The 25,564-nt window shown below is 39.8% G+C and overlaps 1 protein-coding gene across 1 annotated transcript in view; it reads right to left on the bottom strand.

Moving 5' to 3' along the window:
- Positions 1–1,647: 1,647 nt before the first annotated feature.
- Positions 1,648–25,564, bottom strand: part of ODAD2 (outer dynein arm docking complex subunit 2) — a 183,734-nt gene continuing 159,817 nt past the window's right edge. The window contains exon 19 of the mRNA XM_045874221.2: positions 1,648–2,011. Coding sequence (XP_045730177.1) covers positions 1,898–2,011 — 114 coding nt within the window. The 3' untranslated portion in view covers positions 1,648–1,897. The remainder of the gene's footprint in view (positions 2,012–25,564) is intronic.

Consider the following 25,564-nt stretch of genomic DNA (forward strand, 5'->3'; position numbering starts at 1 on the left):
TTGACCTTTTTCTAGTAAGAGCAGAGTTTTCTGTGATGTCATTTCACACACACACACACACACACAGCCAAAAATGACCCTTAACTTCAGGTTCTCCTTTGCAGTACCTAAAAATACTACCTTTCTGGAGTTTAAGAATTTAAAAAAATTCTTAGGAACATACAAGATGATTTTCATGTTAATTTCCTTGATCTGTTTCCAAGTGCTTAGTTTCTTCTCAAATGACACTTTTGCTTTTCTTTTATGCATTTATTAACCATAAAAAATGAAAACCCCAGCTTCTTTCTATGAAGCCTGTTGTAAAGAACAGTCCTTCACTTCCAGTTACTCTTCCAATTCTTTCTGTGCTGTTTTCTACCTGCTACTTCCCGTGGCTCCTAGGACCCCCTAATTCCAAGAATATCTTGAAATCTTAAGACAGTGGTAAAAGCTTCCTTTAATAAAAATACAAAAATAATGTTTGTTCACTTTCTATAGCTGTCATAATCCATGATTTCTAAGATGTATTTTTAATGTTCATGAACCATGGCGAAACAGTAATTTTAACATTAGAAATATGTTGAAAGTTAAAGGACTTACACTATCATTTAAATTCAGTTCTTAGCATTAATACCATTGCCTTGTTCTTATTATCTTCTTTTATAACCTCCTCTCAAAAGCAGGGAAGATGAATTGTTGTTTTACAAAACCTTAAAATCCTCAGAAATGTCTTATCTTTTTATCAGAGAATCTATCACTAGTATAATTTTCATCCTGTACAGGCTTTTCATTTCATACAAATTATTTACATTTAATTCAATTAAGTTTATGATCTTCTCCAAATTATGACAAACATAGACAGTACTTAGTATTTTTTAATAAAATCGCCTAGCCTGCTCTTCAAAGAATTACCCGAGATTGTCAGTTTATAGAGCTGATGCATACAAAGCTATTTTCCTGACTAGTACTGGATGCTTGGGACAGTTAGTTCCCAAACATTTTAGCACACCGAGGTTACATATGTGATTCTTTTAAGTGGCCTCTAATGTTTCCATAACCTGATAAAATGCTATTAATCTTTTGTGGCCACTTTAAAAAAAGTACTTTGTGTGCTAAAAGCGAGTTCAGAAATTCAAAGCAATTTTATGTGAAGTAATATTATCCTTACAGCAGCATAAATTAATTCTTCAATAAAAATGTTGGTCATTCCTGTGAGGGAAATAAAACATATAATTGTTTATGCTTTGTAAGTCTAAAAGTAAAAATCCCACTTATTGCTTATGTTTTTGTGATTTGCATTATCTGGTACAGTGACAGTCACAGATTATCTTCTCTGATGTTTGATAGTATTTAGGAGAAATCTGGAATGACCTCAGGATGATCTCTCTAGGTCCCACTGCTTGACTCTAAATTCTATTTAGTAACAGTTCGTGAAATCAGCACGTCTCCTTAGAGCTCTCCTGTGGGTTGCAAGTGATTAAACAGACAAAACCATGATGACAGGGCAGTGAGATAGGTTTAACAGAAGGAAAATTCTAAAGACATGCAGGAATGACTGTTGAACTGCACACCGGGAAGGCCATATCTTTTATTAAAATCATCACAAATACAAAAGTATCACTGAAATAGATATATGTACTGTATACATATGTTCTCAAATTCCTGGAAAATTATCACAAATTTATTGGCTTTACATTTCATTACATGGCATATCCCTAAAATATTAAATAGGACACAAATGTCTATGCAATTTGTGAATAACACCCTTTGCATTTTTAATTCCTGTGTTTTCATCCAGACACTTATCTGTTTGTGAAGCATTTGCTAATAAATGCTTCCTGATCTAGGCTTCCTGGCCATGGGACTGCCAGGTTCTCTGTCATGCAAAATTTGGTAGCTGGTAACGTCTATTCACATTTCAAGTGTATCTTGCCTTTTCTATAGCAAGAGCCAGTCTGCGTATGTTGGATATACAACCAGCGGCAGCTTCCTGGAGTTCCTCGTCTGGGGACCCAACCATATCCAGCAGAAGCTGTCACATGTAAAAGAGGAGGATGAAAAGGGAAACAAATATAAATTAATTAATTAAATTAACCTCAAGGCATAAAGTTAAGCTTTGAAAACAATTCTCAATATTAAATGTTTTTTAAAAGTCACCAAAAAAAAAAAAAAAGGTACGAGAAATTCCATTTAGGCAAATGCAAATATAAATGGTACTTAACCAGACGCAGGGATTTCTCATGAAATGCTTACCTTTTTATTTTCTGGAGCTGAGCTAGACCTGTTTCTGCCTCCTTTCTTTGGTCATTTTTTTTTTAATTTTTATTTTTTTTATTCTTAAACTGCTATGGATTCAGTGTTGCAATTTCTCTTGCATTCTTTCTGGCTTTTCTGCCTCCAGGCCAACCCAACTGCATACCATGCCTAGACTATTAGTGTGCCCCCTTAGATTTAATTTCTCTGTATTCCAACCTACCTGATCATGTCACAACCTAATTATGTCAATTCCCTAACTGCATTGACTCCCAGTGCTAAATAACTATAGCCCAGTCTGTTAACTCGTCTTTTGAAGGATTTTTGGGCTCTGACCTCAGTTTGCCTTTCTAGCCATTCATCTTTCTCTTGCTGTATCTTGTACTCCAAGGTCACACACTGCCCCACTTCTTTTGCCCTCATTGATGCCATCCCTCTTCCTAAAAGGCTCTCTCATCCTCTTCTTCAACTTTCTAAATTTTATCCATCTTTCATGACCCAGTTAACTTTTCCTCAAAGCCTCCACTGATTTCCATCAAATAAGATGCTATTTCTCCCTCATCAGAACTCAGCAGTTTACTCAAATGCCTATTACTATCCTTATATCTCCCCTTTTATTTATTTTATTTTTTTTAAGTTTTATTTTTTTATTTACTTAAGTAATCTCTACACCCAACGTGGGGCTCAAACTCATGACCCTGAGATCAAGAGTTGCATGCTCTTCCAACTGAAACAGCCAGGCGCCCCTATATCTTCCCTTTTAAACAGTTATTTGGATTAATGTTTTCTGTCCTTCTTTAGATTGTAAACTCTGAAACTTATAATACTGTATCATGCCTAATACATAGTAGATACCAAATAAGTGTCAAAGAAATGAATTAGAACTTTAAAAATCTATCAGTTATGATTCCAATGAGTAGTTCTGACAAAGGATTTGAAAATTTAATTTGAGTCGTATATTTTCTACACAGTAGCAATTGGGTACAAATGTTGATAGTGACAGAAAAGAAGGATGACTTGACAAGCAAAGAGATGTTGTAAAGAGAAATGTTGTGAAACATCTTAAATATGGTGGGCTTAGGGGTTGGGCTTTTATTCTCTAGGTAATAAAAAGGAGTTATTTAAGCACTTTAATCAGGAGAGTGGCATGGTCACGTTTGTATTTTAGATAACTTTCACGGCACTGTGAAGAATATGGACTATAGAGAAAAGAAACTGAAGGATCCTTGCAGTCCTTCAGGCCAGAGGTGATGAGGACTGAATACAGCAGGACCCAGGGATAGTGCGGCCAGAATGAGTTGAAGGGACATTTGGGGGGTTAAACTGTTCAACAAATGGCCCAAGTTTAGCTGGTTATCCAAATAGAAGAAAATAAAGATGGTAATCTCCCATCATAACATAAACATCATGTCCAGGTGAATTAATGATTGAAATAAGAAAGGAAAAACATAAAACATTTGGAATGTTGTAGATGAGAAAACCCTGATCAAACTGAGGTACTGAAGGATGTCTGCCTTCTCAGGTCCTCGACCTCCTCATTGTCCATGGTCTTCACCACCCTTCAGCCCTCCGCTTCCAGGGTCACAGCCTGGTCCTTATTTTTCATCACTCTCAACAGTGCCACCTCCAAACTCTCTGACCACTGTTTCTTCTCCTGTGATTTGGCCATTGAACAGCTCCTACTTGTTTGTCCTCTTTGTGATCTCTAGTCCATTAGCCTGTATATTTTTTTTTCTAACCATCTCCTGTCTTCTCTTCCTCCAGAACTGGTTTGGATTCCACAGTCCATCTTTTCATTGGCATTCTCTTACTAGTGTCTTAAACTCCTCATGACATCCATCTGGCAAAACTGTAACTGTGCATAAATGCAGCTCTGTCTTCACCATGCCCCCCACCAATAACGGAACCCTCTTGGAGGCAGTAAGTATAACAGGCAAATGAATACAATATAAATCCAACCTCTACTGTATTTTCATCGCTGCTCAGCAATCTAAATATGTCTCTAAGTATGTCACTGTCTCACCCTTGTCAGGCCTATTTCAAGTCTTCTTCATTTTTCTCCAGTCTCCAACTCTTCCTTACAGCTCCCATTCTCAACAGATAACCTGGAAGGGCTCCTTCATAAACTTGATAGAAGTCATCAGATAGGAACTACTCCAACCAAATCTGCAACTTTACCTCCATCTTAGCATACCTTTTCCTTCTTCCTTCCAGTCATAATGGATGTCTCTTTCCTTCTACCTAAGGTCTACCATGCCACTTGTATTCTCTATCCAGTCTCCTTCTCTAGGACATTTTACTACCATGTACCCCCTCCTTCTTACTTTATCTTCAACCTCTCCCTTCTACTGATTCCTTCCCATCATCATTTAAACCATGTCTCCACATCTTAACCTCCCCACCCCTCTGCCCCCACCACCACTCTGATTCCTTTTCTTCTCTTCATAGCCAGATTTCTTTATTTTTCTTAAATTGTTATTGAGAGAGAAAGAGAGGGGGGAGGCGCAGAGGGAGAGAGACAGAGAAAATCTTAAACAGGCTCCATGCTCAGTGTGGAGTCCTATGTGGGGCTCAATCTCACCACCCTGAGATAGTGACCTGAGCAGAAATCAAGAGTAGATGCTTAACCGATTGAGCCACCCAGGCACCCCCAGGCAGACTTCTTTAAAGAGTTGTCTGGACTCACTGTCTCCAGTCTTAAATTCTGTTCAACTCACTCCAGGTTGGCTTCTGCATTCATCTCTCCACTGAAACAGCCCTCTTGAGGTCATCAAAACCTTTCATCTTGCAAAGAACAATAGACACTTTTGACTCATCTTATTTGACTCCTTAACAGTGTTTGATATAACTGATCACCTTCTCCTCTTTGAAATGACCTATGCCATTGGCTTCTTATATCACACTGTCCTTGTACCGATTTGTCCTCATCTTCTCCCTCTTCAGTGATGGCTCTTTCTCCTCCTCCCATCCATAACGTGTTAGAGTTCCTTAGAACAAATTCCTCTTCTGTCTTCATTCTGTTTTCTCTCCCTAAAGGGTTTCTTTCACTATCTGCCTTCAAATATCATTTATATGGAGCCATCTTCTCAATTTATGTCTCTACCTCAGAACCTTCTTCTGGAGAGCACCCTTCATATACAGTGCTTCTTAGACATTTCCACGAGGCAGTGTCAGAACTCTCTTGAACTTAATATGTTACAGGTGAAATTTCTATTTTTTTTTTCTACCTAAAGGTTTCTATCTAAACCTGTAATACCCCTCCCCCTCAATATTCTCCTGGATCAGTGAAGATATCACCACTTGGTTGCTCAAGTCAGAAATCTCCTCACGTCACACTCACTCCCACCTCATCTCCCCTGCACTCCATCCAACAATTATCATATCTTTGTGATTCAACTGCCTACACTTACTCCAGAGTCATTTGCTTCTCTCTATTGCCATTGTCACCACCCCTGTAAAGCCTACAACAGTTTCCCACTGTCCTTACACCCTCTCTTGCCTGGCCCCCAACCAATCATTCATACTGCATCCAGAGTAATGTCCTAAATTGTGAAGTTCACCAACAAGGGGCAAAATTGTAGAGAAGCAAAGGGAATAAGACATGATCAGTCTTCTGAGATTCAAGGAAGGAAATACTCTTCTGAGTAAGGGAAAGAGGGCTGTTTGGGGGAGCCCCTGCCTTGGGAGTTTTGTATTGTTAAAGTAATTAAACAAGGAGGCCATTAGACAAGGTGGCTCTAAAGCTTTGATGGCCTATGTAAGCAAACCAAAATCTAACCCAGAGTCAACACACTTGAATCTAAGAAAATGAAACCTGAGGCCAATCAATTACAAATAGTCAACTAGGCTCTCCCCAATAAGGCAACTGCTTACACTATAGCCAATCAAATACTTTCCTTGCTTTGCTTCTGTATCTTCTTTATTAAAAACCTTCCCCTAGATGCTGGTGGTGGAGCGCTTCTAACCACTTTCAGTTTGGCACTGCCTGGTTTGAATCATGCCTCAGTTCATCCTTTAACAGCATTGCTGAGGATTTTGCTCGATAACTGAGGTGTTAGATGGAGGAAATAGGTTGTAGGACTGCAGTTCATTTGAATAGCCATGTAGTATAAGCTGGGCTGGAGGGGAAGTGCAAACAGAAGGCTACCGATAATCTGGGAGACCGTCTGGAAGAATTAGAAAGGGAGATCTCTGTGAAGTGAGAAAACAGTGTTAGTGGAATTGAAGCTCAGGAAGAAGTTGAAAAATAGGACGTTAAAGTTTGAGAATGGATTCTCTGGAGTTTAAGATCCTACAGATAAAGTTGTCTTGATTATCGACAAGGTCCTGGATGTGACCATGGGAACATAGGTCAATATAAGATTGTTAGGCAATTTTATGCACACACACACACACCCCTATGAACACATTTATTTAACTTATATTCTCATTCTCTCTCTGCAGAAAGAACAAATAGTGGAAAAATAATGAGAAGGAAGAACAGAGTAGCCAGCACTCCTTGGTTACCGTAACACATGGCTTAGATGTCTCGGTATTGTAACTCACACTTAAATCCCTTTTCTAGCTTGCAACTTTTAACTCTTGATCTACAATTCAATGTTTTTATTAATTTATTTGCTTATACCTCATCTTACTGTCATATGAAAGCTGCTAAAGCAGATATGAAGCTTAGACTATTTCTTCTAAATATATACTTTAAAAAAAAAGATTTTATTTGTCAGATAGAAAGAGAGTGCACAAGCAGGGAGAGGGGCAGAGGGAGAAGGAGGCTCCCTGCTGCACAAAGAGCCTGATGTGGGTCTCAGTCCCGGGACCCTGGGATCATGACCTGAGCGGAAAGGCAGACGCTTAACTGACTGAGCCACCCAGGCTCCCCTTCTAAATACATACTTAACACAGACTTTCACCCACCACTCTTTTTTCACACACACACATTTTAGTTGTCCACCTCCATCCCTATAACCTTCTGTCACTCTTGAGTATTGAGTATGAGCTATAAATGTGGAGATTTTGCTCCTTTGTATCATTACAAAATCAATAAACAAGAGCAGTCCCAGTCTTGACGCCAAGGGAGCCTGATATTGATACTTCTCTATTCTCAGCTGGACCTATTTTTTCTTTCAATTCTGCTTTCCAAGCTTTAAATTCGTTCTTTAATCAAAACAAAACATTCTAATAATTTTTTTGGTAAATTACATAATCCCTTAAAGTTTTTTAAAAAAATTATTAATAATTTCCCTTTACATAATGTCTTTTCTCCTTCCTTCCCCCAAGAAGACGATGATTCAAAAGAATTCATGAATTCCCTCATCGATTCCATTGTTTTATAAATAGAGCATTAAAGTCTTCCAACAGCCTAGATCATTTGAATAGACAATATTTATTACTATATTAATTTTTTATTATAGCCATATCATTATAATGAATGTCAGTTACCTGTCAGCTTTTCTGGGCCCTGGATGAGGGAGGGCCTGATGCTCCATGAAAAGCTTGATTTCCACAAGCAAATGGGATGTATAGATAATCTACTGCCTGAGTTCTCTGTCTATGTTGTTCAGGAAGTTGGAGAAACATAGATTGCTAGCTCCAACAAGCCCAGCTAATGCCTATCTCACAAGGCCAGCCTGCCTTGCTTTTATACTGCTCCTTGGTCTCTCCTCCAGTAGATTCTGTTGTTGATATTTTTTAAATCCAGGAAGAGGTGAAATAGAAATCTAGCTGTGAACCCAGACTATCCGAGCAGGGAACTAGATGCTTGCCTTATGCAGGTCAGCTGCTTTCTAGGAAAGGCAAACAGTAGTCAAGGGGCTGGGTTTTGAGGTCATAGCTCCTTGGATTTGTATCCTGACTCTTCCACTTACTGGTTGGGTTACTGAACTGCTAAACCTGATCTTCTCATAAGTTTAAGAGGATCACCTGACTCTGAGGCTTCTTGTGAAGATAAGTGAGAGAATAGAGACCTTGAAAAAATGTTTGAACACCTGTATTCACAGCTTCTTCCTGTCTTTACATCCTTTGATCCTCCCCTGCTCTCCTCTTCCCATTTTGTCTGACTGTTCCCTGAGCCTTCTACGGATCCAAGCATGGACTGTGTGAGAGGAAAAACTGGAGAAGCACAGGCAGGGAGAATTCACACCAGAAAGGCAGAGGATTCCTTGTGGGAGAGAAAGAAACAACATGTGGGGAAGGAAAGGAGGAAGGTGGAGAGAGGGAAGAGTTTCCACCCTGTTTTGAATAGAGTTTGGAAAAGTTGGAATGGGGGGGGTTATTTTAGGAGCAACTTTAGGGTGAGACAGATGTACTGAGTATAAAAAAAGATAAGAGGATTTTAAAGAAGTTTAACAGTGCACGATCGTGCTGTTTTCAAGAAAGAGTACAACGAGGATTAAAGTTACTTTCAATTGCTATTTGGTCGCCAGGCTTTTGGGTCTGACTGCATTTCCATGTCAGGACTGGACCACGAGGCAGCTTGGCTTCATACAGGTTATGCATTTGAATCACATAAACCCATGCTCAGTACAAAGTAAGAACTTCATAAGTGGTATTCATTATCATGGTGATTATTTCGCCAGGTCTGAAGTCTGGTTCTGGCGTCTAGTCCCTGGAGCCCAGCCCTGGTTAGTTTGGGAGAAATGAGGAAGCAGGAATTTTGGCCCTAAGGTCGGGCTAGCCCTGTCAGCACTTGCTGCAGTCCTCACCTCATCTCTGGTTGACCCCTATGGGCACCAGTGGCCCAGGCTTTACTTGGCATCAGCTGTTGCCACCACACCCTGCATGGCTCCCTTGGAAAGCGGCCCTTTGGCCATCTGATACCTGCCCAAACTGAACCTGCATTTTGCCCATTATCCCTCAGATCTTGTTTTTGCTCTGTGGTTCCCACCTCCTCTGGCTTTCCAAGTCAGTTGCATTTATTCCCAAACCCTTGATGCCGGTTATATAATTTCTTATTACATAAACTAATGGACTGTGAGTGTGAAATATACTAGTCATAACGTTTGGCAGGCTGTTGGCATCTCGGTGTTTCACACAATGCCTGCAGCGTGTTGACTATGCCAGGAGTCAGAAGATAAAGGGTGCAGAGGAGAGGATCTGCTGTGCATTCACATGCTTTATGTTAGAATGTAATGTTAAATCAATGCAGGACCCTTTTTATGACTCGACTCTAAATGACTTTTTCTAGGACCTGAGTAACTTCTAGCCCTGAATGCATTAAGAGGACTACTACTCTTTGGGGGATTAATTTAGCCTCAGTTCCTTGCATTAACCACGAGGTTTCATTCTGTATCACATATGGTAGTTAGTAAATGTTTAATCTAAAAGCTCAACTAGTGGAACCCAGCAGTCCAGTATCTTAAAGGCATAAAGTAGAGGTGAGGGTGAAATTTTAAAAAAATAAGCAAAAGGAGAAAAGGATGGCTTAGAACAGTACCTGTGGTAGGCAGTAAGAGTTGCTTCCTTAAATGTAGGAGTGACTCCCTGGCATCGGGCCTGCAGGTTATCTAACATTCGTACAATATGAAATGATTTTATGAGCTACCAAGCTTACTATGTGCCAGGCACTGTGATTTATTCTTCACTAGTTAATTAATGCTGCTCACCCATTTTCCTTAGCCAGGAACATTCTCAATCAAGGGTATAGTGTTGGAAGTGTAGAATTTTCTGTGTGCTCAGGGTAGGAATGGCTTGATATTTGAGAAGCACTCCTGAGACTCTCCTTCGGTGATGCTGCTCTCTGAATTTACTGGCTTTCCTGCATTTTATTTACTGCTGTCAATGAATGTCACTCATTGTGTTGTTAATACACCCAGAGGCTGTTGGTAATGCTGCTTTACAAATTGAAAAAGGATGTGCTACTTGCCCAAACCACTATCTGAACAACATGTGTCTTGGTTTTGAATTGGACTCAGGATTATATGCTTTTGTTTCTCTAAAGAGCTTAGTAAGCAAACTAGGGCACTCAGAGGAATGCTTTAAAATGAAGAGAAACATTCATATAACGGAAACTTAGGGCAAAATTCTGCATCTGATGGGCAGCTAACAGAAAGTAAAGAGCAGCGGGGCGCCTGGGTGGCTCAGTCGTTAAGCGTCTGCCTTCAGCTCAGGTCATGATCCCAGCATCCTGGGATCGAGCCCCGCATCGGGCTCCCTGCTCAGTGGGAAGCCTGCTTCTCCCTCTCCCTCTGCCCCTCCCCCTGCTTGTGCTCTCTCTCTGTCAAATAAAGAAATAAAATCTAAAAAAAAAAAAAGAAAGTAAAGAGCAGCATGTATTTTCCAATCACTAACACAGAGGGCGGTTTGTAATACTTTGCAATAATTACAGAAAGGGGTACTTTTCTTAGCAAAGTGAGATGCAAATTGGGTACAAGTGATTATGGAATCAGTACACTCTTCTGGGTGTATAGTTTTTGATCTGTAGACGTTTTCCTACTATAAAAGCATTTCTGATATTATAAGGGGGAAAAACACCTCAGGTTTACCTTTTTGAAGTGTTTGTTCCTTTCCAAAACTTTCCTCTTTTTAATCTTTCCCTCTCCCAAACATACCCAGGGAACTTAAATTTATTGGGAGTTTCATATGTACACTGAAGGAAAACTAGCCCCCTTGCTTTCAAAGTTAATTGCATAGAGTGCTTTAAAACATCATTCAAACACATTACTTTTTACAACGCTGGCGTGAATGAGGACAAGGGGAGGGGCACAAAGCGTGGTTTGTGGATCGGGCTAACACAAATACTTCCTCCAGTGTCAAAGGCTTTGATCTCAAGGCGCATGCCCCCACTACGCAGCTGTGACCTATGATTCACATCCCCTGGAAGGTGAGGCAAAGGTAGCATGGGAATCGGTGTCTGCATTCAATTTTTACTTTTATATCTAACAGTTCATGATTTTATATAATATTTCAGTTGTATGAAAAATATGTACCAATTTGAGTGATAACAGATTTTCTTGTGGTTCGACTCAACATTGTTTGGGTGAACACAGACTGGAAGTATGAGTTTTAAATAGAGCCGGATGAGCTCTGAAATACCTGCATGCACTCCAAGCTTAGCAGGTTTTCCAGAAAGATCTTGAGTTCCCAGAGCTCATTTGAACTGTGAACCCTTTCGCTGTTTTCCAATTCACAAGGCATCGCAGTGTGGTTACAACACTAGTGTGTAGCCTGGTAACAAGCAATGCATTTGCGCTGTGTCTGCCCCGCACACTGGCTTCCCGGGCCTCCAGGTTGGCTGAGGCTCCACAGTGGTTTCTCTCACATCCCGACTTTGAGCCCTGGTAATTCATTTCATATGACAGCTCACCAGAGCCATGGGCCTCAAAACATATTTTACATTTGCTGTTTGGGGCAAAACCCTTGATTCTGTTTAGTCAGTAAAGTGTATCAAGGGGCTTGCCTTTTAGTGGTATCTGTCTGCCTCCCGGTGACAGGAGTGTGTGCTCTGTTTATGTGATCTGGGGTTCATGTCCGCAAAGCTTGAAAGTGGGGTCTACTTGTTTGATCTGGTGCTGCTTCTGTGCAGATGTACATTTACACTTGAGTAGGTTTGCCCTCTGGTTTTTCTTCCACGTTGTTTTTCCATGAGTCTTCCAGTAGAGAGCTTTTGTGCCCAGACACACACACACACACACACACAAACACACACGCAGATTGGAGTGCTGGATCTAGAGTACCTGAAGGTAGAAAGGGGGTATATAATAAAGAGAGCCCTAACAACCTTCTAAAGCATGCTAGAAATTCTAGAAATGGACAATGCCTTGATGACTGGCAGCATCAGGAGATTGTGGGACTCTGCGCTCTTTGTCGGAGGAAAAGGAAGAGGTAAGTCTTCAAGTGCCCTGCAAGGAAGTTCATGATATCCTTTGGAATGGCTTCAAGTTGCTCTTCAATTTTTTTTCCTATCAAATATAAAGAATATCTGTGCATATGGGAGTTTCCTGGCTAAGAATACTAAAGAAATGATAGGCTAGGAATGGATAAAAAGATTTACGAGGATAGGGTTGTTTAGGATTGCATTTTGCTTTTGGGTAGATCAAAGTGACAAAGATAATTCTCTGGAAGTAAAAAAAAAAATAGTATATTCTCATAGATTATGTAGTGTAGTGGCAGGGAGTTCATGCTTTGAGTTCACAGTCTGGGTCTGAATCCTGGCTTCTCCTAACCATGTATGACGTGTGGTAACTCTCTCCAAATATGGTATTTGTCTTTCTTTGACTGACTTATTTCACTTAGCATAATACCCTCCAGCTCCATCCATGTCATTGCAAATGGCAAGATTTCATTCTTTTTGATGCCCTAGTAATATTCCATTGTATATATACACCACATCTTTATCCATTCATCAGTCGATGGACATTCAGGCTCTTCCAGTTTGGCTATTGTTGAAAATGCTGCTGTGAACATCGGGGTGCATGCACCCCTTCGAATCTGTATTTTTGTGTCCTTTGGGTAAATACCTAGTAGTGCAATTGCTGGGTTGTAGGGTAGTTCTATTTTTAACTTTTTGAGGAAACTCCATACTATTTCCTCCATTCCCACCAGCAGTGCAAGAGGGTTCCCCTTTCTCTACATCCTTGCCAACATCTGTTGTTTCCTGTGTTGTTAATTTTATCCATTCTGATAAGTGTGAGGTGGTATCTCTTCATGGTTTTGATTTGTATTTCCCTGATGATGAGTGATATTGAGCATCTTTTCATGCATCTGTTGTCCATCTGAATGTCTTCTTTGGAAAAATGTCTATTCATGTCTTTTGTCCATTTCTTAACCAGACTATTTGTTTTTTGGGTGTTGAGTTTGATAAGTTCTTTATAGATTTTGGATACTAACCCTTTATCAGATATGTCATTTGCAAATATCTTCTCCCATTCCATAGGCTGCCTTTTAATTTTGTTGATTGTTTCCTTCACTGTGCAGAAGCTTTTTATCTTTTTTTTTTAATTTTATTTATTTATTTGAGAGAGAATGAGAGAGAGCACATGAGAGGGGGGAGGGTCAGAGGGAGAAGCAGACTCCCTGCTGAGCAGGGAGCCCAATGCGGGACTCAATCCAGGGACTCCAGGATCATGACCTGAGCCGAAGGCAGTCGCTTAACCAACTGAGCCACCCAGGCGCCCCAGAAGCTTTTTATCTTGATGAAGTCCCAGTAGTTCATTTTTGCTTTTGTTTCCCTTGTCTCTGGCGACATGTCTAGTAAGAAGTTGCTCTGGCCTAGGTCAAAGAGGTTGCTGCCTATGTTCTCCTCTAGGATTTTGATGGTTTTCTATCTCACATTCATGTCTTCCTTCCATTTTGAATTTATTTTTGTGTATGGTGTAAGAAAGTGGTCCTCATTCATTCTTCGGCATGTGGCTGTCCAATTTTCCCGACACCATTTGTTGAAGAGACTGTCTTTTTTCCATTGGATATTCTTTCCTGCTTTGTCGAAGATCAGTTGACCATAGAGTTGTGGGTCCATTTCTGGGTTTTCTATTCTGTTTTATTGATCTATGTGTCTGTTTTTGTGCCAGTACCATACTGTCTTGATGACTACAGCTTTGTAAAATAGCTTGAAGTCTGGAATTGTGATGCATTCCAGCTTTGCTTTTCTTTTTCAGGATTGCTTTGGCTATTCAGGGTCTTTTGTAGTTCCCTACAAATTTTAGGATTGTTTGTTCTAGCTCTGTGAAAAATGCTGGTGGTATTTTGAAAGGGATTGCATTAAATGTGTAGATTGCTTTGGGTAGTATAGACATTTTAACAATGTTTGTTTTTCCAATCCATGAGCATGGAATGTTTTTCCATTTCTTTGTGCCCTCTTCAATTTCTTTCATAAGTGTTCTATAGTTTTCAGAGTACAGATCTTTTACCTCTTTGGTTAGGTTCATTCCTAGGTATCTTATGGTTTTTGGTATAATTGCCAATGGGATCAATTCCTTGATTTCTTTTTCTGCTGCTTCATTATTGGTGTATAGAAATGCAACAGATTTCTGTATGTTGATTTTTATATCCTGCAACTTTGCTGAATTCATGTATTAGTTCTAGCAATTTTTTGGTGGAGTCTTCCAGGGTTTCTACATAGAGTATCATGTTATCTGCAAATAGTGAAAGTTTGACTTACTTCTTTCTTGCCACTTGGATGCCTTTGATTTTTTTTTTTTTTTTATTGTTTGATTGCTGAGGCTAAGACTGCTGGTACTATGTTAAATAGTAATGATGAGAGTGGATATCCCTGTCTTGTTCCTCACCATAGAGGAAAAGCTCTCAGTTTTTCCCCATTGAGGATAATATTGGCTGTAGGTCTTTCCTATATGGCTTTTATGATGTTGAGGTATGTTCCATCCATACCTATTTTATTGAGGGTTTTTATGAAGATTGGATGCTGTATTTTATTAAATGCTTTTTTTTACATTGATTGAGAGGATCGTATGGTTCTTATCCTTTCTTTTATTAATGTGGTGTATCACACTGATTGATTTGTAAATACTGAACCACCCCTGCAGCCCAGGAATAAATCCCACTTGATCATGGTGAATAATTCTTTTAATGCATCATTGGATTTGATTTGCTAGTATCTTGTTGAGAATTTCTGCATCCATGTTCATCAGGGATATTGGCTTGTAATTCTCCTTTGTAGTGGGGTCTTCACCTGGATTTGGAATCAAGGTAATGCTAACCTCATAAAGTGAGTTTGGAAGTTTTACTTCCATTTCTATTTTTGGGAACAATTTGAGAACAGGTATTAAGTCTTCTTTAAATGTCTGGTAGAATTTGCCTATGAAGCCATCTGGTCCTGGACTTTTGTTGGTTGGGAGATTTTTGATTACTGATTCAATTTCTTTGCTGGTTATGGATCTGTTCAAATTTTCTATTTCTTTCTGTTTCAGTTTTGGTAGTTTGTATGTTTCTAGGAATTTATCCATGTCTTCCAGTTTGCCCAGTTTATTGACATATAATTTTTCATAATATTCTCTTATAATTGTATCTCGGTGGTATTGGTTGTGATCTCTCCTCTTTCATTCATGATTTTATTTATTTGGGTCCTTTATCTTTTCTTTTTGAAAGGAAACTTTTTGGTTTGGTTTGGCTGATTTGTTTGTTTGTTTGTTTGTTTCTGGCTAAGGGTTTATCAATTTTATTAATTCTTTCAAAGAATCAGCTCTTAGTTCCGTTGATCTGTTCTACTGGGTTTTTTTTGTTTGTTTCTATATTGTTTATTTCTGCTCTAATCTTTATTGTTTCCCTTCTTCTGCAGGCTTTAGGCTTTGTTTACTGTTCCTTTTCTAGTTCCTTAAGGTGTAAGGTTAGGATGTATTTGAGACTTTTCTTGCTTCTTGAGGTGGGCCTGTATTATAATATACTTCCCTCTTAGGACTACCTTTGCTGTATCCTAAAGGTTTTGGATGTCATGTTTTCATTTTCATTTGCTTCCATGTACTGTTTTATTTCTTCTTTAATTTGCTGGTTAACTCATTCATTCTTTAGTAGGATGTTCTTTAAGCTACATATATTTATGGTCTTTCCAAATTTTTTCTTGTGGTTGACTTCAAGTTTCATAGCGTTGTGGTTTGAAAATATGCATGGTATGATCTCAATATTTTGTACTTGTTGAGGGCTGACTTGTGACCCAGTATGTGATCTATTCTGGAGAATGTTCCATGTGTATTCAAAAATAATGTGTATTCAGCTTCTTTAGGATGAAGTGTTCTGAATATATCTATTAAGTCCATCTGGTCCAGCGTGTCATTCAAAGCCATTGTTTCCTTGTTGATTTTGTGCATAGATGATCAGTCCATTGCTGTTAGTGGAGTGTTAAAGTACCCTACTATTATTGTATTATTATCAGTGAGTTTCATTGTTATTAACTGACATATATTTGGGTGCTCCCAAGTTGGGAGCATAATATTTTAAGATTTATTTATTTTCAAGAGACAGAGAGAGAAAGAGAGCAAGAGAGAGCGAGTGGAGGGAGGGGCAGAGGGAGAGAATCCGCAAGCAGACTCCCTGCTGAACGTGGAGTCTGATGCAGGGCTTGATCCCATGAGCCAGGAAATCACGACCTGAGCCAAAACCAAGAGTTGGAGGCTTAACCGACTGCGCCACCCAGGTGCCCATATAATTGTTAGATCTTCTTGATGGATAGATGCCTCTGAGAGATTTATCTTCCAACTTTTCTATTCAATTCGTGCTCCCTGAATGTTCTTTTTTTTTTATAGAGCCCTGTTCTGGTTTCATGGATGCAATACTTTTATATCTCTCTGAGGATGTTCACTTTTTTTCCTTCTCTGCTATACTCTGTTTCTTCCAAGGGCTGATTTGTTTGTTTGTTTCTATTTGTTTTAGTTTCTGTCTTCTATGTTCAAGACATCCTTCAGATGTGACTTACTTGTTGGATGAATGGAAAGTTTGAACACATAGATAGGGCATATTGACTTTGTGTTTTACTGCAGGGTAATCTGGTGGTCTCAGGGCCACTCAGAGTTGTGCTCTTCATGAAGACACCAGATTAAAGGGGCTTTAAATGCAGATCTCACTTGCTCATGAACACTGTTCAGGGGCTACATCTTCCTGGAAGAAGGGATGGCCTTTCCTTCCCACAAAAGTGTTATCTCCTTTTTTTTTTAAAGATTTTATTTATTTATTCATAAGCAACAGAGAGAGAGAGAGGCAGAGGGAGAAGCAGGCTTCCTCCTGAGCAGGGAGCCCGATGCGGGACTCGATCCCAGGACCCTGGGATCATCACCTGAGCCGAAGGCAGACGCTTAACCATTTGAGCCACCCCGGCACCCAAGTGTTATCTCCATTTTAAGTCTGACACCAGCAAAGCTACATCTGCCCAGAGGGAACGTCTTTTTCTAATTCACACACAACAGTTTCCCACAGGCCATCAAAGACCCTGGGAAGCCTGGCTGGAGTTCTCCCCAGGTCAATATCTTGAAATCTTTTGTGATGAGCTGGTCAAATTCTCCAAGGAAGAGCTTTTCCAAACTCCAGCCCACAGAGTAAGGACTGGTTTATAGGAATTTGGGACTGAGTAGGGCAGATAGTCCATTTAGCTTTCAGTGTTTATATGGTCACTTAATCTCCATCTTCAGTAGAATATCCTTACCTCACAGTGGCTGTTGTCCTGCAGTCCAGAGACCCTATTTTATCTTCTCTGAGCAGCTGCTGAGTTGGGAAAGGGCAGTGACTCATTATGTGGAGTTAAGGAAGAGGCTCTTTTACTCAGTCTTCCTTATTATAGCCTCCATCCTGAACCCTACCAACCAATTCCAGAGGCACTTAGGGCTACTAGTTCCTAATATTTTGAGGCTTCCATGTTGCAAACTGGGTTTGTTCTCAGTTTCTCCCACTATTGACTTTGCATTCTGATTCTTGAAGTCTGCTAGGCAGCTGTCACTCTTCCACTGAATTTCAGTTTATAAAATTTTGTTATTTTCTCCTCTCCAGTTCTGTCTTTGTTGGTCTTTTTTTCCCTTTTTTAAGTCCCTTGAATGTAATGTTTGATTTCAGAAGGAAATAAAATTAGATTCAGGAGTTTAATCAATCTATAGGTTTTCTCTAGACACCAGGAAAAAATGCCCTGGATATCAACTCTGGATAAAATGCCTGTATTTAATGTGGGTTATCTCCCATTGAGAAGAGACTGAAAGTCTATATGGTTGTCTATATTCTATTGTTAGATCAGTTTTTTTTTTTTAAAGATTTTATTTATTTATTCATGAGAGACAGAGAGAGAGACAGAGGCAGAGGGAGAAGCAGGCTCCCCGTGGAGCAGGGAGCCCGATGTGGGACTCGATCCCAGGACCCTGGGATCATGACCTGAGCCGAAGGCAGACGCTTAACCGACTGAGCCACCCAGGCGTCCCTAGATCAGTTTTGTGAAAGAATATTTAGAGATAAATTTTTTGGAGGGAGGTTGTATAAATATACACACACACATATATGAGTCTCCAGCTCAGACCATTCAACCGCCTCATTCACATTGGCACTTGAATATAAAACACACTAAGTTTCATATTAACAAAGCTCAACTCCAGATCCTTCCTTCCAAAACCTGTTTCCCCATGGCCTCCGCACCTCAGTTCATGTCAACTCATCTCTCCAGTTGTCTGGGCCAAAAACCTTGGAGTATCCCTGACTTCTCTCTTTCTCTCACTGCCTTTATTCAAGCCATGAACAGATCCTGTTGGCTTAACCTTCAAAATGTACTCAGAATCTGACCTCTTCACATTACCTCCACTGCTGTGATCTGAGCCACTATCATCTCCTGCTTGGATTTAAGGACAAGGCCAAGTTTTGATATGCAAGAAGACCTGGAGCTGATTTTGAAAGGTATAGCTTAGAGAAAACTAAATCACTCAGATAGGCAATTTGGGAGAATCTTTCCTTCTTTTTAAGATCCCCTGGGAGAATGAAAGCCTAGTTTAGAAATGGCCATGGGACTTTTTACGAGCTGCCAAATGTAATACTTGACTTGGAAGTTGTTGGCATTGCTACAATGTGTATTCCCTTCTATCACTACAAATCTTTGATTTTTTCCTTTATTATTATTATTTTTTGCTTTGCATACAATGACCTTATAAGAATGTTCTTGTTTGTTGTTTTCATCAAGGTAGAAGTTAGTGGTGAGGACAAGATAAAAGGGTGAAGTTCCAAGTCTAAGCAAGCTCTGTATAGTATAGGAACAAAATGCTTAAAAGAGGGAAACAATCCTTAACCTGAGTCAAATTATCAGATGCTGGCTGATATATAGAATTCCCTCTAAATTAGACGCTGTCTAGGGCGTGGAAACAGAGGGAAGTTTGAGCTAATATTTCCTACATGATCATGGGAATGGCAGCCTTAGCTAACATCCGAGCTACTGAATATGGTTTTGTTTTGTTTTTCTTTGTTTGTAACATGAATAAAACTGTGACTAAAGATGACATCTCATCTCAAAATAAAAAAATAAACAGTGTGACCCAAACAATAATGTCACCCGTAGCCTCAGAACTTGACCTCCTCTGTTCCATTGATCTTTATCCCTACGCCACATCAACTAGTCACCTATTCTTGTGGTCATACCTGGGCCTTCCTAATACCAGCAACTGTTTCATCTCTGCCTCTAATTGTCCTCTTGAAGCTCCAGGTTCTGGAAGTGACAGACTGGGATTGAGAACACAGGAGACACTTGTATCTTCACAGTCTCCCTACTATTGCCTACCTTCTGTGATCTACCATGTCAGCTGCTTTTCTGACACTTGGTTTAGCTCTCTTTTCTCTACTATTCTCCTATCATACCAATATTACAAATTGAAATCCCAGATCTCAACCAGGCTTCTGGATAATGCACACACGTTCATGATCTCTCATCGCAACTGGCTCTCCATTCTGGCAGTCCATGTAGGTATCTTTCTCATCAGCTTTCTTTCTCTGCAACAGCTATTTAAAACTTTCTCTGCTCTCCTCAAATTACCTAACCCACCACTTCAGTTCCTTGCTCTCAGCCTGTGCCTTTGCCTCCTACTTGATGGGGAAAATAGAAATCACAAAAAGGGAAATTGCCCAACTTCCTGCCATCTCGCGCACAGATTCCCACTGCAAGTGTGCCCATCCTTTCCCCCCTTGCCATCTGTCATATACAAGGTGTATCTCTCCTCCAGACTAAACTCATCTCCAGGCCCTCAAGCTCTGTGTTCCCCTACCTCTCCACTCCTCTGGAAGCTTACTCCGCCATCATTCCCACTCTGATATCTTCACTGTCTCCCCTCTCTTCCTGCTCTTGCCAATTAGCACATAAGCACATTCATGTCCCTGCTGTCTCTGAACACAAAACAAACAAAAGAAAAAACCCACCCCAACTGCTTTTACTTCCCCTTTCAGCTGTCATTCTTACTCCCTTTTCTTCTCCACCAAACTTTTCAGAGTGGCCTCTCTTGCTGTCTTCATTTCCTCACCTCTTTTCCGAGAGTAATTGCTTTGCTCTGAATCCAGTGGACACTTTTTGTTCTTGTCTTTTTTCACTTTTCAGTCAGTCATGTCCTTGTGCTCAAAATAATCTCTCTTCTTGACTCCTTAAAATAGCACTTTCGTGATTTGTTTTGATTGTTTTCTCTTTAATACTTTAGTTGCTTTTTTTTTTTTTTTGGAATCCTTTCTCTGCCCTTCGTGCTATGACTCAGGATATCATATCAACCCTCTCATTTTTTCTTTTCTCTGTATGCCCTCCAAGAGAAATGGTACCCACTCTCATTATTTCATGGACCATGGCTCTCAAATCTGTGTTGTTAAGGCTTCATATACCTATCAAGCATATATATATATATATGTATATATGTGTGTGATATCACATATAGATATATATCACATCTCTGTATCTTCCAAGATGTTCAAAGCCAATATGTCCCCAATGAGCTCTTATTTTCTTCCACAAGTAGATTCCTTCTATCATCCTTGAATCTAGTCACCCAACTTAGACGTTGAGCCATCCTCTCTCTACCCTCTTCCTCATTCTTCACCTAGTGCTATTGTTTTTACCTCCCAAACATCTCTTGAATCCACCCATTTCTCTCTGTCCCCAGTGCTTACGACTACCTTGGTTGAAGCCACCATTATCTCTTTCTGAACTGCTGCCTAATTTACCTTCTATCTCTGTTCCATCCATTCTCAAACCAGAGTAACTTCTAAAGGCAAATGGGACCAACTGACTCCCCTGCTCACAACATGTCAATGGCTCCCCAGTGCCCTAGCCCTACAATTCTAGTCCCTCAAAAAGATTCACAGGGTCTTCTTCAGCAGGCTCCAGTTAATATTTTTATCTTTGGTTCATCTTTAGCTTCTAGTTTGTTTTCAGAGAACATACATTACTTATGTTATTTTAAAAGTCATAACAGGTGGATTAGCCAGAAAGAAGTGAGACATGCAAAGGAGATGAAGAGCCAACGAAGAGATAGAAGGAGGACCAGGAGACTGTGGAATCATAGGAACTAAGGAAGGGTGGCACTTTATGAAGATGGTGGGGTCAATATTATAATGAGACTTGGGGAGCTTAAGTAATTTGAGGACTGAAAAGAGTGGCTTAGTTTTGGACCCTTGGAAATCCTAGAGATTATCAATGGAGCAATCTCTGAATTTTTGACGGTAAAAGCCAATGACAATTAGCTGAAGAGTCAGGGAGAGTGGAAGAAATGAGGATCTACAGAGAATGATACTCCTCTGATAGATTAGATTCCATAGTGGATGTGATCAATTGATGGGGCATTATGAAATGAGTAAGTAGGCAAGAAGACATTAAGATTGAATATACAGAAGTTAGAGGGAATAGCCAATGTCAGAATTTCCAGCTTTTGGAGATAAAATGAGATCATGACTACAGTGGGTGAGAATAGCCAGGAGAAGAAATACTCAAAGACCAGAGAGATGTATAGACTGAATGTAGCTACAGATAAGTTTGTTGGTGTAGGACAGGAAGGCAAGGTATTTTCTGCCAATAACCTCAAATTTCTTTCTAATCTTGAAGACAAGTTCATGTGAGTAATATCCCTACTTAATACAGACATACATCTGTAATTGATAATTTCACATAGAAATATTTTAAAACAATAAAGGATATGCACTATTTATAAGAAGATATTTGCTTTAATTATCTAAAGAAATCTTCATTGGAAAGATTTTGTTTTGGTTTACAACTTTGCTCTAGGAAATGCTAAGAATTTATAAAATCTGATGTCAAACTGTAAAATTAAATCTTGCCAAGCTAGGAAAAATTTTAAAATTGTTTAAAATAAAAAGAAGGCCAAGCATCATCTCAAAATGGATATATTAAAATGGGTAATAATTTCCACAATATTCTCAACATGAGAATCAGTCTGAATTATTAATGTCATATTGTTTGCATTTATATTTATCTCCCCAAACTGGCATATTATTAGAAGGAATTCAAAACCAAAGACATGTTAATATCTAAAATACCTTACTCGATATAGAATTCATCCCCCATGGGAGCAAAAATGGAAAGCTATCCAGAAGAGATGAAGCCAAAGAATTGAAAAGGAAAAAGAAAAACCCTTTATAGTGAAACTACTTTCCCAATTTTATTTTGATTTCTTTTCAGCTTCAGGAGCCGCTTAATATGGAAAAAATAAAGCACGAGGCTGGAGAGAAGAGCCACAATTTTTCTTCTTTGGTGTCAAAGAAATAGCTTTCTCTGCTCCTACTAAATTGGAACTAAGCTCATAAGGATGAAAATAAATGACTAATTTCTTGGGAAATAACCTTAAATGAAAGACTCTTTTGGCCCAATGGTTGCTTTTCTTAAACTCCAGTTGACTTAACCTCCGTCTCAAGGCCCCTTCTGCTCTCCCTTTCATTCCACCCTCCTGGTATCAAGTGTGCCTTAAAAGTCTGTCTCATCACTTGCTACGCCTTTGGGAAATGTTTTCCTTTTCGGATACAATTTGTGGGAAGGAATAAGTCAAATGGGATTGTGCTTACTTAATTTCTCTTTTACAACCTTATTTCTAATGTTTAAGATTTTTTTAAAAATGGAAACTAAAAAAATATGACCATAAAATTTTGCGAGTGATGTTTCCACCAACTGACAAAAAGCCCTGATAATCCTTTAAAAGTTTTTAATATATACCTAAATATTAATTTTAGTATTCTCTTTTTAGCTAAAATTATATAAAATGATACTTCTTTGTGTCATCTATGTAAGAACTTCCAATTTTAGTGAAAGAACCTGAGTTCATTTTATAACAGAATGATCCTTCTTCCTCTCTGGCAAAGACTATGTTCATTTCAGAGCCCATCTTGCCTGATTTTTTGCCAGGTTAGCTATTTAGAACTTCAGGGCTGGCCCTAAGCATAGTATCTCGGCCAATGATTAAAAAAATTTTTTTTTCAGCAGCAGAAATCTTTTCCTCCCCTGCCCTCAAACAAAACTTTAACTATCCCATGAAATTCATATATACATAAATATATGTATGTAAGATAAGATGGAACATCTGAAGAGAGAGTAAGGCATGGGTTCCTAGAACTCTGCCTGTTCCTTCTTGTTCTTCATGTAGACTCTCAAGGTACCTTCTTTGATTTTATGATACACACAAAACCCCCTCATCTTCACAATAGGAAGAGGGCCAATCTTTGGTCTCCATGCCTATTTCCTAGAATTTCTCTCTCACTACAAAATGCCTCCCCTGGCTACTCGCTCTTCACCTGATGATGTAAGCCTGCTCATGGTTCGTTCATTCCACACAGATCTGCCCAATCCACACTCACTCTTCCAAAAACTGCCCCAAACCACCACCTGCACCGCAGTCCTAAAAATTCAGTCCCTGCATTCTGATAGTCTAGGCTAGACATTTGGGAGAACACAGTTCGAACACATAGCTACTGAATTTTACATGAGTGACAGCCTTGTTTACTCTTCCCAGATTTAAAAATTTGTGTTTACAAATTTTAGAGGAATAATTTTTAAGCCAAATACTTAGTTTACAGAATTTCAAATTATATGCCAAAGTTATACATTTTAGGCAGCACAGATAAAACAGTTCTATTTAGGAAGGTCTTCTGGGCCCTCCTGAAATGGTACACGCAGAACATGGTTTATATGTTATACTAGCCCGTCTCAGTATCCTGAGAGAACTGGAATGGGTCATATCCCGAAGCCAGTTCCAGGACTGGCCCAAAGATCCTGTTCAAACATTTTCATAAAGACATTCCTTCAATCTTACCTTAAAACCTATTTGGATCTGGGGTACTAAAGTAGCTCATTTTATTAATACTTATTTTATGTTAACCTAGCCTCTTTAATATATATCTTACACTTCTGGCAAGATTTTACCGTTTAATCAATTTTTTTCTCTATTACATCTTTTTGGATATGATAAGCAGGTGGGGCATGTCTTTGTTTGCTGTGTCAATCAGGCAAAGGTGATGATCACCTGTGATGTGATGTGAAAGACACTATAAGGAAGGCACAGTCTAGCCCTCAAGGAGTGTACAGGGTGAGGGGCAAGGTATGTCGCAGCCCGTGGCTCAGGGGAACAGCCCGCTCTCTGCCTTGGGGTGGGGGATCCAGGAGACAGAGATGGATGACTGCCCAGCTTTCTGGTTGTTGTGCCCAATGACTCAGGGGATGGGTGTTGGGGAAGATCTCTGTCTTTACAAAGCAAAGCCCAGGCCAGACATAAGCTAAGGCTCAGGCAGGCTTTCTCAGATCATCATCACCCAGTCTCCACCAGAAATGACATTCCCCAACCCATTCCACCATTACAGACCCAGGAGAGGCGGGGAGGATGGGTGTCCCTTGAGAAGGATGGGACTAATAATAACAATAGCTAACATCTCAACAAACAATTAGTGCTTACCAGGTATCGGTATTTTTCAAAGTGCCTTCTATATGCCAATTCATTTAATGCTCTCAACAAACCCAATGATAAATATTATCATTAATATTCTAGTGTTACAGATGGGGAAACTAAAGCAGAGAGAGATTAAGTCACTTGCCCAAAGTTACCATGTTTGGGAAAGCCAGGATTTGAACACAAGCTCCAGATCCCATGCTCTTACCCATCACACACACTGCATCCCTTGGTGTAAGTGCCCATGGAGAGGGAAGGAGAGGAAGCTGGTCTGGCCTGGTCCCTGGACTCCTGGTGCTAGCATTTCCTGAGGTGTGTCCAGTTTTCCCTGGTCCTTGGGCCATCGCATTGTGCCCGCACCCGATCTTGAAATCTGTAGTCACAGTCAGCTGCCTCCGTCTGCAGTTCTTCCACTCAGTGGGGCCTCTTTGCTTCTGCAAACTCTCCCTGTGGGTCCCATGGGAGCATGTGGCTCCCCTGTATGCTGTAATCTGTGGGGACCAGGACCTACCTGTGGCTGACCTCTGAGATACCCATCTCCACTGGTGGTGGACCATTGCTCCTGCACCATACTGGCTTTGCAAGCAGAGACCCTCAGGGCTTCTCCTGAAGCCTGAACCCCTTACTTTCATCTGCGTATCCTCAGGGGCTAACTCAATCAAGATTATTTTGAGGTTAAGATGCTCTGCGTATTGGGTGGGGGAGATAGGGTATCTGGGTGATGGGCATTAAGGAGGGCACTTGATGTAATGAGCTCTGCGTGTTATATGCAACTGATGAATCACTAAGTTCTTCCTCTGAAACTAATAATACACTCTATGTTAATTAAATTGAATTTAAATTTTAAAAAAAGAGGCTCTGCATATTTCAGCTCCAGCAACAAACGAGAAACTGAGATTTCAAAATTGCTCTTCTGATCCTTTTATTCATTTCAACTCATATTCCTTTTCAAAAGCACTTTGATTTTTTTTCCCTCTGGTCCAAAATAAAACTTACCAGTTACTCTTTTGCCTGGG

The sequence above is a fragment of the Mirounga angustirostris genome, unplaced genomic scaffold (genome assembly GCF_029215605.1).
Source record: "Mirounga angustirostris isolate CCGP_5_RB_7025 unplaced genomic scaffold, mMirAng1.0.hap1 SCAF_5, whole genome shotgun sequence".
Lineage (NCBI taxonomy): Eukaryota > Metazoa > Chordata > Mammalia > Carnivora > Phocidae > Mirounga > Mirounga angustirostris.